This window comes from Arvicanthis niloticus, chromosome 1 (assembly GCF_011762505.2).
Source record: "Arvicanthis niloticus isolate mArvNil1 chromosome 1, mArvNil1.pat.X, whole genome shotgun sequence".
Classification (NCBI taxonomy): Eukaryota; Metazoa; Chordata; class Mammalia; order Rodentia; family Muridae; genus Arvicanthis; species Arvicanthis niloticus.
In genome coordinates, this window is record NC_047658.1 from 73,390,904 (window position 1) to 73,405,696 (window position 14,793).

General features: G+C 42.1%; 1 protein-coding gene and 1 pseudogene across 1 annotated transcript; both read right to left on the minus strand.

The window, feature by feature from the left end:
- Positions 1-4,652: 4,652 nt before the first annotated feature.
- Positions 4,653-6,585, minus strand: LOC143434723 (ubiquitin-conjugating enzyme E2 variant 1 pseudogene; annotated as a pseudogene).
- A 130-nt stretch (positions 6,586-6,715) lies between these two features.
- LOC117714566 (olfactory receptor 52H1) lies at positions 6,716-11,234 on the minus strand. The gene is made up of 2 exons (XM_076914484.1): positions 11,138-11,234; positions 6,716-9,022 (listed from the first exon to the last, which is right to left on the minus strand). The coding sequence occupies exon 2, from the start codon at positions 8,997-8,999 to the stop codon at positions 8,049-8,051; it is 951 nt and encodes a 316-aa protein (XP_076770599.1). The 5' UTR covers positions 9,000-9,022; positions 11,138-11,234; the 3' UTR covers positions 6,716-8,048.
- Positions 11,235-14,793: the final 3,559 nt, after the last annotated feature.

The following is a 14,793-nucleotide window of genomic DNA, read 5'->3' on the forward strand; positions in this document are numbered from 1 at the left end:
GTATATAATAAGTAAATACAATTTATCTGTCAGTTTATTTTTTTTTCTTTAAAAAAGGACCATATCAACCCTGCTGGGCAGAACAAAGCACCAGAACCTTATGAAGTTCAGCCAAATCCACAGAAGGCAGGGTGGAAGGGTTTAAGAAAAAAATCAGAACACTTTGCTCAGTCTTTTTTTTTTCTTTATAATTTAGGGAGAATTGATTACCTTGGAACCATAATTTAATCTAATTGAGGGCCCTCACCTGATTTTAGAAGTAAAGATGGAAATATGACACCCATTATATTTTTCTTGTTCCTGTTTGTTCTTTCTTCAGCACAATGACAAAATTCTGAGCAGGCTCCAAAGTCAGGTTGTTTAACTGTAAACCCAACCTCTGCCACACAAGCTGTGACTAAACACAAGGTCCTCAGACCTCTCAGCCTTCATATTCTTATTCTAAAATGAGGATCGCCCTAAATGCATCAACTCCACATGAGGCTGTTTAAATAGTGAGACACTAGATAGATAAGATGATAGATAGATAGATAGATAGATAGATAGATAGATAGATAGATAGATAGATATTATACATCTAAAGGACTGGGGACATAGCTCAGTGGTAGCAATTGCCTAGCTTGTATGAGACCCTAGATCCAAGCACCTGTAGTACAAGAAAATAAAACAAACAACAAATCAAAAATATATAATTATATAGGGCTCAACAGTGCCTATGATGTAGTAAATAAGAGGTTGTTAGTACTTTAGTTTTTCTTTTCAGAGAACCAGAGGACAGCAGGGTAAGTAAGCATCCACTGCATGCTGCCCTGTACAAGCTCCTCCACACCGTACGTGCTCCTCCACACTCTGCACTTGGCTTCCTGGTGTGCTCTCACCTTTGAGAATCTGGCACAGGGCATTATTATTCTTCCTCTGTATCAATGTTTTGTGTCCGAATAATAAGACAAGGTGGCTTGTGAGGGCAGTATCCCATTTCAAATTTTGTTTAGCAATGTTCTTGTAACCAGCCCAATCCCAATAGGCTCTATTTTCAAAGGAAATTCTTTCTTTGATCTAATCAAAATCTTTTATTCTTCCTTTGAATCAATTGAACAAATAAGCTCAGACCCATTCAGCTGCTAATAATATTTTGTCTCAATATCCAACTCACATTTTGTGTTTTGTTTTTACTTTAAGGTACATTGAAAGACTGGCCATCACATCTGCACACTAAGAGTGTAGTAGAAAGGGTTTCTGAAGGACAGGAGTCCTTAGATTGTGTCTAAAGTCTAAACAGTCTTAGACTGACGAACTGCTATTGCTCATGAGACATAGATTTCTCCTCTGTGCTGTGGATGCTGTATTTAAGATGAAGAACAGGTACCTTGTCTCTGCGCAGTACCCAGAATCTTAGAAACTCTGAAGCTGGCAAGCTGAGAGAAAGCAGGTGCAAGTAAATAGGATTTATGGTCTTCTCCTGTGAGCACCTCTCAGGGCCAATGAACTCCAAGCCCCTGTGGGCCTGAGGTCTCAGCTGGGCAGTGTTAGTGAGGACTTAGCAACAGTTCGAAGTTATCTTTGTGGACTTTCCTGGGCCCCAGGTTTACATGCCTGGCATACTCAGAATCTAGGGAAAAATGGAAACTGGACTAAGAGGTCCCCAAAGATCTATTGCGTGTGAGAGCAGCAAAAGCAGACAGACATTCTTTTTATCCTAGACAAATGGTAAAGCCAGTTGTCATCTGAAAGTTATTGTTGTTCTTAAGGACTGTTTCCATCCCTTAAGCTCTGTAAAGAGATATGTTCATGGAAACAGCCTGGATGTTTTTCTTCCAGACTGAACTTTCCAATAAAATTTCACTACCATGCAGCCTTGAGCACTCTCCTCAACAATTCCAAGCTTAGTGATTTATTGGTGTGACGAGGATGATACATCTCCCCCCAAAAGTGGCTGTGCCCACTTAGGTAACACATGTAAAGCATCCTACACATGCCTTTCACTCACTTGAATTGACACAGCACTACAAAGGGTAGTGGGACCTGCCTGGCAAGAAGAGCTTGAAGGCAAACTCTACCTGTCTTAGATGCCAGCTACATCCACATCGGGAGGCTCATACACACCAATGATAGACATGACTGTTCACAAAACTTCCTTTTCCTCAAACACTGTACAATTTCCCAGTTCAAACTACTTAATAGCCCTCATTGTCACCACAGAAATTCAGCTTTATAGCTGGTTCCCAATCATGATGATATTTTGTGTATACGCTTATATGTCAGATAACCAACAGAAGTCTATAGCCGAAGAATTCACACACACACACACACACACACACACACACACACACACAATAATACACAGGACTAGACAATTTGGGGGAGAAAATGTCACTGAGTTTTGTGTAATTATTATCTTTCAGAGCAAAACAGAACATAGATTTTTCCATCTATGATCTGATGGTGGAACAGCAAGTTTGTAACCTTTCATGCCACAAATATGCATGGATGAAGAGGGTTGTAAATCTGAACATACAGGCAGAGAAACTGGGCCTTTTTCCTCCTTGAATAAACAGCAAAGGGGCAGGGGATTGGAAACTATACTCTCAGTTTTCAACTTGATGGATCTGAAGTAAGAGTAGTAACAACAGCAATATAGACACAGACAGAGCAGCTAATGCAATCTGTGAATCCAAACACTCTCCCATAATACTGACCCTGCAAGATCAGAAAGCCAACATTCCCATGGAAACTGATGGCTTCTGGGAGACCATCAGTTTTTTGTTGTTGTTGTTGTTGTTTTTTTGTTTTGGTTTGGTTTTTTTTTTGTTGTTTTTTTTTTTTAGGATGTGACCCCTAGAAGATCGATGCTCCAGCAATGGCCACATATCCAAGAGAATTTGGGCAGCATAAATTGGACTTGATGGGTTTAAAAAGAATAAAGAACACGTAGCTGGGTTTGCATGAATAGGGAAGACAGGTGGACCTGGAGGAGCTGGGAGGGGGTATATATGATCAAAATACATTATTGATAATTAATTAGTTAATTTAAAATTTTTAAAGGAAAGGTCACATATAAAAACCAAGGCTCATATAGGATTACTACTGACAGAGGCCACGAATTATAGAAATGTACATTCTCTTGGGAGGGAAGATAGAGAAATAATACCAGCCCTCTGGGCAGAGACAGAGTGGGAGGAGAAAGAGAGACAGTGCACACAATGGTCCCTTCTCTTCTTTGTTTTGCTTTCTAACTCTATTAGTCTTTCATGGAAGCCATTCATGCATGTCAGTGACTAACCATGGGTTTTATTTCCTACCAGGATGAATAGAGTGCGTACCTTCAAGTTATCTTAACTCAGAATCTATTTATTTATTGAATCCTCAGAAAGCTTTTAAAAATACCAGCTCTTAGCTAATCCACATTCTCAGCAAAATGGAAATTACCAGAAAATTCCCTAATACCTGTAAATATTTTTAGCAGTCTAGCACAGGGAGCAGACTCCTCATAGAGTATGCTAGACCTTGATTTTTGATGACGAGAATTCTAACTGACATAGAGAGGAAGAGTGGATACCAGAGGCTGGAGTGGCAAGGGGCAGTAAACAGAGAGATATGACTTTGAAAGCAAAGTCTATAGAACTGGACAGGAAAAAATAAGTTCTAGTGACCTCACTGTGATTACACTGGGTTGTATAATAATACATTGTGTACTTCAAAATTGCTTTTTAAAGACAGACATAAAACGATTATTCCTGCAAATACATAAATGAGATAAATTTGTCAATTACTTTGATTTAATCATTTTCATAATATATGTATCTACCACAATATACATCATATCCTGCATCTATTTCTTTCTTTTTTTTCTTTAATCTACAGAAAAGTTTCAATAAAAGATACATGTTTTCTTAATTTTTTTTTTTTAAAAAAAGTAACTATACAATTTAAATTTTGAAAAGACAACTACTGTTAACAACAATAATAAAAACAGGTCCTGAGCACCTTTCCCACCCTTAGTCTGTTTCTGTGATTCTGGGCTCAGTAGGAATATCACCAAGATTTTACGCCAGCTACGCATTAGTGAAACTTACTAAGAACCTTAGAAAGACACTTCAAGGTGTGGGTCCTGCTCTTCAGAAAATAAGATTTGGTTAATGGCGGCCAGCAGAATCTGCTCCTCCTTGCCCTAGAGTGTTTTCATCCCCGTTCCTGTTGTTGTTGTTGTTGTTGTTGTTGTTGTTGTTGTTGTTGTTGTTGTTGTTGTTGGAAGAGGAAGGGGGTCTATTCTCTGCATTATTTTTTGTCTTTTGTTGTCTTTAAATAGCATTAAGCTACTGACTTAATTCCTTTCTTATTCTTTCTCATCTGCTTTCATGACATACTACTCAATTATCTCTTTCCCCTACCCCACTTCAGACCTCTTTTTCCCAAGAGGCAATGGAATATGGATGTGATAAGAAAAATAAAAGAAGATACTCCCTGGAGGAAATGAGGACCTATGTAGAAGAGGGAGGATAACAGGAGCAAGAAACAACTGAGAACAAAGCATAACGGCATATATTAAAATCATCCTGCCGAGCCATGTGTGGGGATGCAGGCCTGCAGATCCAGGCAAACTGCCTGCAGTTGGAGGCCAGCCCACTCTGCTAGTGAGTTCCAGGCCAGTGTTGGCTGCAGAGTAAGAGTTTCCCTCTCAAAAGAACACAGAGGTAAAGGAAGAACAGAGATAGTATCCCAAAAGGAAGGCAGAAAGAGAAACAAGCCAGATGCTTCTCCTCCGTGGGAAAGTGTCGACAGATAAGAACAAAATGAAAGATATGGCCCAAGGAAATGTAAGTGCGTTATGCAGAGGCTGGGCATGTAACTACCAGGAAATACAGCAAACAACACCAGTGTCTGGGGAGCTGGAAATGGGCTGGGAAGGCCAATCGGCTGGTTTTCAAAACAGCCATAGAACTTCATCCGTGTGAGTAACCTGAACTCTTTATTTTTTTTTTTCTGCAACACAACTAATTGCCTTTATTTCAGTATGCATCCACATTTCAACATTTAGTGGTCCTGAACAGAGTGGAGAACGTGGCAATGAGTCAGGAAGCCAGGCCCACCGATCTACAAAAGATCTGCAAACGTGGCGACACAGAGCTCCTCCAGGTCCCTGCCGAGGGTCTGAGGAGCAGCACTGAAACCTGAGTCTGCAGGGTGTCTGAGACCTGCTAGGTGGCCAGGGTATAGCCTTCCTCTAGGCATATAACCACCTAGGACCCTGTGACTGTTCTGTTCTGTTCATCCCTAGACCTCGAGCTCAAAGCTCGAGGGCTGATGGTGGCAGCAGGGCCTAGGATCCAGAGCTCCCTTCCCAGGCTGGTGGTAGGTGAACGAGTGTGATCTGGAGCTAAGTGAGGGAGGCCAGGCTCTTCCAACCTCATCTGATGGCTTCTGGCCACAGCAAGTGTTGGGTGGTGATGGGCAAGAAGGGAGTTGAGGAGGGGAAGTTAGCACCTCTTGATAAAGGTGGGGAGACAGGAAGCCCTGAATTCCTCACCCGCGACGAGTTTCAGAGGGAGGGAAAGGTTACAATCTAGGCTTTGGCCAAGGGTGGGAGTGGAAAGTAGCGACCATGGCTTGGATGGGGCATCACTTAAGACTTAAGAAAGTAGGAGTGCAGCCAAAGCGCCCCAAGCCCAGCAGTAGTCAGTCAGGTAGCAGTCAGTTGCTACCTGAAGCCTTCCCATCTATTCTAAGGACCCACTACACAGCTGTGGCGGAGAGCGGGGCAGGCAAAAGCAGACTCAGGCAAGTGCCAGCAGCAGGTGATTGTGTGATGTGTCTGTTCACAGTTGTCATTAGCAGTGTCCACCGCTCCCAAAGGAAACCAATTTCAACACATCTTCTTGATCCCAAAAGTTCAACCAGGCAGACAGCAGTTACACTAGACAGATGATGTTACACAGCACAACTTGGGTATCTCAAATGGACAAGAAGTTAGTATCAGAACAGTGTCTCAGGATGAAGTCTGAGTGGGGCTTCCTCTCCAGTACTTTGAGGTCTACAGATGTATCTAGAAAATTCACTACTGTGGACAATGAAGACTTGGGTTGTATGGGGAGGGGAGGCTGGAGCCTTTGTGACTAATTATTGTAACACTGTCTTGGCGGCTGGGGCAACTTCATGTTCTCTTCAAGCCATCAAGCACCGCAGTCCCTGCAGGATGATGCTGTGCAAATTCTGCCACTTTGCCAGCACCGCCGTGGCTCTGGGATCCGATACCTCTCCATTCGAACTGTCCACACCGCTCAAATTGATTCTGGTTACAAATCAAATCTTACTGATGCGGGTGCTTCTGGGTACGTAGGCCCGCATTCTATTTTAAGGCTGTATATTTGGTTTTCATAAATTGTTCGTGGAGGTCCAGTTATCATGCCTGTCCATCTAATTATCATGCCTGCCCATCTTGTGTTATGTCCTCGTCGTTCTCCAGACACCAGCTAACTGTGGTGTAGCCAACTCCTTTCTGGCCTTCTTCCAGCTGTTCCAACAGCTGTTCCAACAGAAATTTCGAGGGACTTTTACTCACTCCCAAGCCTGTGGTGGCTGACATCTTGCGTCGCCCCTTCTTCACATAACCTCCCCACCCCCCACCCTCCACCCCCCACCCCCCACCCCCGCAACCCCTTGTTTTTCTCAGGGTGCTGGTGCACAGGCGCAGGCACAGCCCAACCTGGACTTTTTTAATGTAATTAATTAATTCAAATTAAGGGGAGAAGAAAAGACCTCTTTTCCCTTCTCATGGTCCCCTTTCTAGTGTTTTTACACACACACAGAGAGAGAGAGAGAGAGAGAGAGAGAGAGAGAGAGAGAGAGAGAGAGAGAGACTCTTAAAATATTGGATCCACATGAGAAAAATACAAGGTTCGTCTTTCTGAATCCAAGCAACTCTGTTTACTAGAATTCAATTGATAATTTCAAGTTCCATGTTTCTGGAAATTTCTTGTTTTGTTTTATGTCTCATTAAAATTCCATTATGTAGGTAACATAGGTTCTGTTTTTTAAATTAACTTTTTACTTTTTGAGATTATAATTACTTCCTTTCCCTTTTCCCTTTCCTTCCTGCAACACTCCTCCCCCCAACATGGTAGCATTCATCCACTGATGGTTATCATGAATAGAGGAGCAATAAACATGGATTGCAACTACCTCTATGGCACCACTGTGGTAAGACTTCGCATCTTCATAAGCCCCAGAATATTTACATGTGCAATCAGTAGAACAGAGATTCTCAAGTCCTCTGAGTGGCTTGAATGAATTTTCGCTTTAGTGTCTAAATAGATTGACTTGAGGTCCATGCACTGTGAGAATTCCCACTCCTAATTCCAACCAGTTTTCAAGGGTTTTATTGTCCTAAAGAGACCTCTACAGCTTACATCTAAATGAACCTGGCAGCCCAGAGGCTGTTTTCTCACAGTGCCAAGCAAGTATCCCTGGCACTGATATACATACTAATTTTCTCATCTCTGTAGTACAGTGCTCAGCTGTTTATGTTGAGCTAAAGGGCTTTGGGAAGTTATAGAGGATACATTTTAGACACAACTATTCAGAAACCTAAAATGGACACTAAATATAACTGAATTATTTCCTATAATATCTACCTGTTAATCCCTTAAATGAGTGATTTTTCAATCCCCTTGTTCCAGTCAGTGTCTTGTTTCTCTTCAGTGTCTCAGTCCTAACACATTTCTCTCATAGAATTGCCAATTTCAATTTCCAAATCATATTGACTTTTTCCATCTTGGTTAATTCTATTCTGTCTCTCTCTCTCTCTCTCTCTCTCTCTCTCTCTCTCTCTCTCTCTCTCTCTCCTCTCAGTGTCTTCACACAACAAAAAAGGTTATCACAGATTGTTTTTTATCCATGAGACTACGTATTGCATAGTCCTGCCTAGTACACAAAGCATTTATAAGCAGTTTTGACCATAAACAGAATTCTCTTTTGCTTTTGCCACACTATTTCATTCTTGCTAAAACTATACACACTGTGAAATTCCCCTGCCTCTTCTGCAAAGCAATAGATCAACCTTCTGTGCTCTTGACAGAGAATAGAAGGATGACCTTTTCTCTGATCTGCTTGGTTTTCACTCCGTAGACAATAGGGTTCATTGCCGGTGGAACAACAATGTAGAGATTGGCAAACAAGATGTGGAACGTGAGGGAGACATTGTGTCCAAAGCGATGAGCGAGGATGGAGAAAAAGGCAGGTATGTAAAACATGAGGATGACACAGACATGGGAGCCACAGGTGCCCAGGGCCTTCTGGCGTGCATCTCTGGAGGGAAGGCGAAAAACGGCACACAAGATGAGGGTGTAGGAGACAGCAATGAGGACCACATCTGAGATAACTGTCATGATGGGGACACAAAATCCATACCAGATGTTGATGGAGATATCTGCACATGCCAGCCGGGCAACACCTATGTGTTCACAGTATGTGTGAGGTATGATGCGTGTCCTACAGAAAGGCAAGCGTGTCAACAAGAATACATCTGGCAAGATGATACAAAAGCTTCGAAAGGAGATGCCCACAGCAATCTTGATGATAGTCTTGGGGGTCAAGATGGTAGCATATCTCAAGGGTGAGCAGATGGCTGCATAGCGATCAAATGCCATGGCCATTAGAATGGCTGAGTCCAGGACAAAGCTATAGTGGAGGAAGAACATTTGCGTGAGGCAGCCTGGGAATGTGATTTCTCGAGCCCCCATCCAGAAGATGCTGAGTGTTTTAGGGACACCAGCTGTAGACAAGATGAGATCAGTCATTGCCAGCATGGACAGAAAAAAGAACATGGGCTCATGAAGGCTCCGCTCCACTGAGATGAGGTAGAGAAGGACACAGTTTCCCATCACAGCCACAGTGTAGATCACACAGAAGGGAATGCCAATCCACACATGGAATTGCTCCAAGCCTGGGATCCCCACCAAAAGGAAAGGCCCTGGGTTATAACCGCTTACATTAAAAGTAATCATTGCAGACCACGTTGTCACCTAGCCTAAGGACAGAGAATGAAAACAACATTCAACATCTCTGGAGTCACTGTCACTTCCAACCATGTGTCGTTACGGATTCCTAAAATAAATTTATTTTCCAAGGTGACTTTATGAGGTGATAAATTATGACAGCAATGAGCTTACATCAGGTCATCGCAACACAGAGTGGTTACTCCATCTAAGGACGCATCCTTTGTTCTTCCAGCTTCTAACTGACACGTGCTTCCTATGGAGCTTTCCAGATTATCTTTACTCTGCATTATACACTGTCTTCTGATGTAGATCCACTGACTACAGGACACACTTTTTTACAAGTTAGCAGGTTGCAGTTCTTATTGACATATTGGTTAATCCTTGATTTCCCACTATCTATCATTGGAGAATATCTACCTATGCCTCAAGACAAACAACTGCTTGCTTCAAAAGGACCTGAAGACTATGGCTCTTAGGTTTCTAAGGAAAAAACCTTGTACTGCTAATTAGGAACTTTATTAAGATCAGTAAATTCTAGTTGAATTCCAACATGATGCTGGATCACATATGTAACTAAAATTTTAAATAGAAAGTTTCTCAGCTGGAATTCAGGAGTCCTTTACCTCAAAATAAGAAAAAAGAGAGAGTTTCCACCACACTGTATATTATACAAGTGTGAAAGACCTTAATTCTTGGGCTTAGTAACACTGTATAGGTTAATATTTTTGATTTTAAGATTCACCTGCCTCTGCCCCTCTGCCCCTCTGCCCCTCTGCCCCTCTGCCCCTCTGCCCCTCTGCCCCTCTGCCCCTCTGCCCCTCTGCCCCTCTGCCCCTCTGCCCCTCTGCCCCTCTGCCCCTCTGCCCCTCGGCCCCTCTGCCCCTCTGCCCCTCTGCCCCTCTGCCCCTCTGCCCCTCTGCCCCTCTGCCCCTCTGCCCCTCTGCCCCTCTGCCCCTCTGCCCCTCTGCCCCTCTGCCCCTCTGCCCCTCTGCCCCTCTGCCCCTCTGCCCCTCTGCCCGTGCTAGAATTAAAACGAGTGCCAAAATCACCTGGCAGAGACTTTTTAAAAAGCAAACTTTCTGTTTACGCTGAGAACCTGAGTTTAATTCCCAGGACCCACAGAGAAAGGAGAGAACTGACTCCAGCAAGCCATCCTAGGCCTGCCACATGTACATCAAGTCACTCATGCCCACACACAAGCATACACAAATATTTTTTATTATAATAAAACAAAAGAAAAAGAATGGAAATTGAGGAATTTTTAATGTGAACTAAATAGGACTGGCTATTCCACAGTTTAAAGGAGTCTGTTAATTTCATCAGATGTGCCAAATGTTACAATGTATGTGTTACACCATACAGATGTGCCCAAAACCTTATGAAAAAATATTCATACAGAGTATATGCTGTGGAGACAGAAAGCCAGGTTCCATAATTAACTTTTATCCTGCTTCCAAGGTCTTATCTGTGTGAATGTGGAAAGCTCTTTGAAATACATAATTCTTAGACTCTTCAGTTTTTGAGGGATCTGACATCTCTGATTCTCCTGGTGTATATTATGACAGAATAAAACGTGCCTCCAAGGTACCCTCTCTGGAGTGCAGGTAGCTTGTGGGAAGCTTTGCTCCTCTATCAGATTGCGTGGGCTTCATATCAAGAAGAGTTATAATTAGCTGTTGGATGAAGGAAGAAAAAGACAGCTGGATAAAAAATCAACAAGAGCACTTCTGGGCATACACATGCACCTGCACACTTGACTCCAGTTTTTAGGTTTCCTGTGTGTCCCAGCACAACACCAAGTGTGGCCATACTTAACTCAGCTACATAACTGTTTATTCCGATCTTTAAATGCCCACTCAATGGAACAATAACACAGACACTAGAGACATGGCCCCTGTAATAATAATGACATCAGAATAAACTTCTGTCTGTACTTTATTTTTCAAAACGCCCCCCCCTCAAACCAAAAACCCACACAAGAAAAGACAAGGCTGAGGTGATGCCTCAGTGTGTAAGATCGCTGGCTGCTCTGCCAGAGGACCCCAGTTTGATTGCCACCACCCATATGACTTTTCATTCACTCCTTTTCTCTCTCTCACCAAATCCTGCTTACAGACAAGCCCATTCAAATAGCCAGCACTCACCGAATCTTGGGAATCAGGCTAAACAGAAAGAAGAAAGTATGGTGAACAGATAACACAGAAAATCTACAAGGGGCAAAAATGACAAGTGGAAAAGAAGTTAAGGACTTGCAAAAGGTTGCTACCATATCCCTTTATATTGTTTCATCAGTCAAGGAGGGAAAAAAAAGGAAGGGCCTAAGGGACACATGTGCTATCTCCTGTCAGTCTCAAAGGAAAAGCAGAGATGTTTCTATTAACTCTACATGTGACACTGCTTCTAGGGACAGGCTGCATTTGGGGGGGGGGGGGATTGGGGTTTGCCTGTACATGTATTGTGATATGTTTGTGAAATAAAGACCACACCTGTATGCTACATCCAGACCTTTGTGCCATATTTTCATTATTGGGCACTCAAATCAAGCTGATGTTTCATTATAAACTTTTCATTAATAAAACATAATGCAGCTATGTGGGGTGGGTGATAAGAAGGTAAACATGGTGGGGGAAGAAGTGGGACAGAGAGTGAGGTGCCACAAACTCCTGCCACTCTTTGAGGAGTCCTGATCCACTGTATATAGTGTATGATCTGACATGGCTCACAGCACACTGATGAGACAACACAAAAGTCCCAAGGCCAGGACACTGGCTGCTTCCCCTGTCTTCACAGAAATCTCCACAGGGGACTGGACCCTCCTCCCCTACAGGCTCCTGGGCAGGTGAGTCTGATTCTGCTAAACAACACAGGTTGCACCCTGTTTGCCCTTGAATACATAAAGATATCTTAACTGCCTAAAGTGCTATATATAAGCTTGTATAATAAACAATAAAGTTAGCTCTGCACTCTGATGCTGGTCTCTGGAGTCTGACTCCTTGGTTGGCATCATGGGTTCCATCTCCACTAAACCCCCACTTCCTGGTCCCTGTTCCCACACAAGTACAAAATACATTTCTAGTGAGAAGACAGGTCAGACTACTGACACTGTTAGGAATTACTGGAAGCCTATGTCTCAGATTTACTTAGTTATGCATTCATCACAATCTTTAATGGAATCCAATGCCCTCTTCTAGTGTGTCTGAAAACGGCAACAGTGTGTGTGTGTGTGTGTTTGTGTGTGTGTGTGTGTATGTGTGTGTGTGTGTGTGTGTGTGTTTACATGTGTGATGTGTGTGGACACATATGTGTAGCACATGCCTATGAAAGCCAAAGGTTGATGTCAAGAATTATCAATCCTTGTTCCACTTTAATTATTGAGGCAGGGCCTCGCAGTCAAACACAGAGCTCACAGATATGGCTGGAATCACTAGCCAGCTTTTTCAGGAGATCCCATCACTATCTCATGAAGCTGGAATTATAGGCCCACATACCCACCCAGCATTTGCACTGGTTGTGGGGATCCAACGCTGGTCGTCACATGTGTGACTTTAGCTACTGAGCCAACTCCCCAGCATATTTTTAACTTTAATTGAGTCTCCTTCTGATTAGATACAGAATATTACCAAAAACTACATTTTTAAAGTGCCTATTTCCCATATCCAATATTGAAAGATTAATTATTTAAGTGTAAGTCAAATATGGAGTATTTTTTAAGGTATACTACCAGTCACTTTTTCTTGGGTCATTATTTTGTATGAATAGCAAGGCTTAAGACTCAGACATTTGTAATTCTTCTCTTTAACTTCTCTATCCCTTCATAAAATAACGAACGTTCTTTCTTACTCTTTTATACCTGGTTACATCAAGGCAAACAGAAGTCTGAGCCGAATTTTGTCATTAGAACCCGAGCCAATATAAACAAGGTCCTGGTATATCTAAATGGTTTTCACTGGACTAAAGTAGGCGTATGCTTCAATTCCCACTCTATTTATTTGTAATTCATATCTTCAAAATATGCCATCTGATATTTGCCTCTAATTAAATAACATCAAGAAGCTATTATTTTATACATTAATACAATTCTTTTAGCAGGATCAAGGAGTGGCACCGTGACAGGCAGTTGGCCCTGCTCTTTCTTTGTCTTGGAGGAGTTTAAATTAAGTAAAATATCTTAAAAACAAAAGGTCCTACAAATTCAATTACATGTGTATTGAGCAATTTGTTTAATTTGAGACTTTGTTACGATTTTTGATGGTTAGACACCTAAAAGACTAAAATGATAATTTCCTTAAGTCTGAGTCAATCTTTCTTCTTTTAATTGTAGCCCTTAGCCAATCATTAGAGCTCTAATTTACCTTGTTCTGTTTTTACCAACTAGAATTCAGTTCTTTTAGAGTCCCATGTTTCTAGAAAAAAAGTGCTTTAAACTTTCATTTCTTTACTTTTTTAAAAAAAATATTTTTATGAGTGTGAGAGTTTTACCTGCATATATGTGCATGTACCATGTGCATGCTGGTGCCCATGCAGGTCCCTTAAAACTGAAGTTGTGAGTTGTCTTATGGGTTCTATGAATCAAACCCAGGTCCTCTAGAAGAGAAGCCAGTGTTCTTAGCTGCTGAACCATCTCTCCAGTATCTCTTTTCTTTTTTTTCCTTTTATTTATATTTGTTTGTTTGTTTGTTTGTTTGTTTCTATTCTTTAGTCCAGACTTTATCCCCCTCCCGGTCTACTCTCTGACTGTTTCACCTCCCACATCTCCTCCCTACCCATGCCCTATGTCCCAACTCTAAGAGGATGTCCCCACCCCCACCCTACTCTACCAGACCTCCCCACTCCCTGGGGCCCCAAGTCTCTTGAGGGTTAGGTGCATCTTCTCTGAGTCCAGACCAGGCAGTCCTCTGCTGTGTTATGTGATATGTATTGGGCGCCTCATATCAGAGTGTGTATGCTGCCTTGTTGTTTGCCCACTGTCTGAGAGATCTCAGGGGTCCAGGTTAGTAGAGACTGATGGTCTTCCTCTAGGGTTGCTCTCCTCCTCAGCTTCTTCCAGCTTTTCCCTAATTCAACCACAGGAGTCACCAGTTTCTGTCCATTGGTTGGGTGTAAATATCTGCATCTGACTCTTACAGCTGCTTGTTGTGCCTTTTGGAGGGCAGTCACGATAAGCCCCTTTTTTGTAAGCACACCATAATATCAGTAATAATGTCAGGCCTTGGGGGCCTTTCCTTGTGCTTGATCTCAGTTTGGGCCTGTCACTAGACCTCCTTTTCCTCGGGCTCAGATAGGAACAATTCTGGGTCAGAAAAACAAACAAACAAACAAACAAACAAAAAAAAAAAAAACAGTGTTGTCCTAATCCTCTCCTAAGAAAAACGTCTGCAATACTGATTAATAATTTCATTAAGATTTTCTATTAATTTCTTTGATAAATGTTGTCTGTGCATCTGATAGAAACCAGGGCATATAACTGATATTGTCTAGAAATGGATAATAACAACCATATTAAAACTCTAGAAACTTGGGCTGGAGAGATGACTCAGCAGTTAAGAGCACTGACTGCTTTTCCAGAGGTCTTGAGTTTAGTTCCCAGCAACCACATGGTGGCTCACAACCATCTGTAATGGGATCTGATGTCCTCTTCTGGTGTGTCTGAAGAGAACAACCGTGTACTCATACATAAAATAAATAAATAAATGCATATTTAAAAAAAAAAAAAAAAAACTCTAGAAACTTGTACCATAAAGATGGCTCAGCAAATAAAGGTTGTAGTCTCCAAGTCAGAAAAACTACCCTTGATCCTCAG

Excerpts from the sequence above, each read along its gene's own strand:
- LOC117714566 (XM_076914484.1), bottom strand. The coding sequence starts at position 8,999 with ATGATTACTTTTAATGTAAGCGGTTATAACCCAGGGCCTTTCCTTTTG.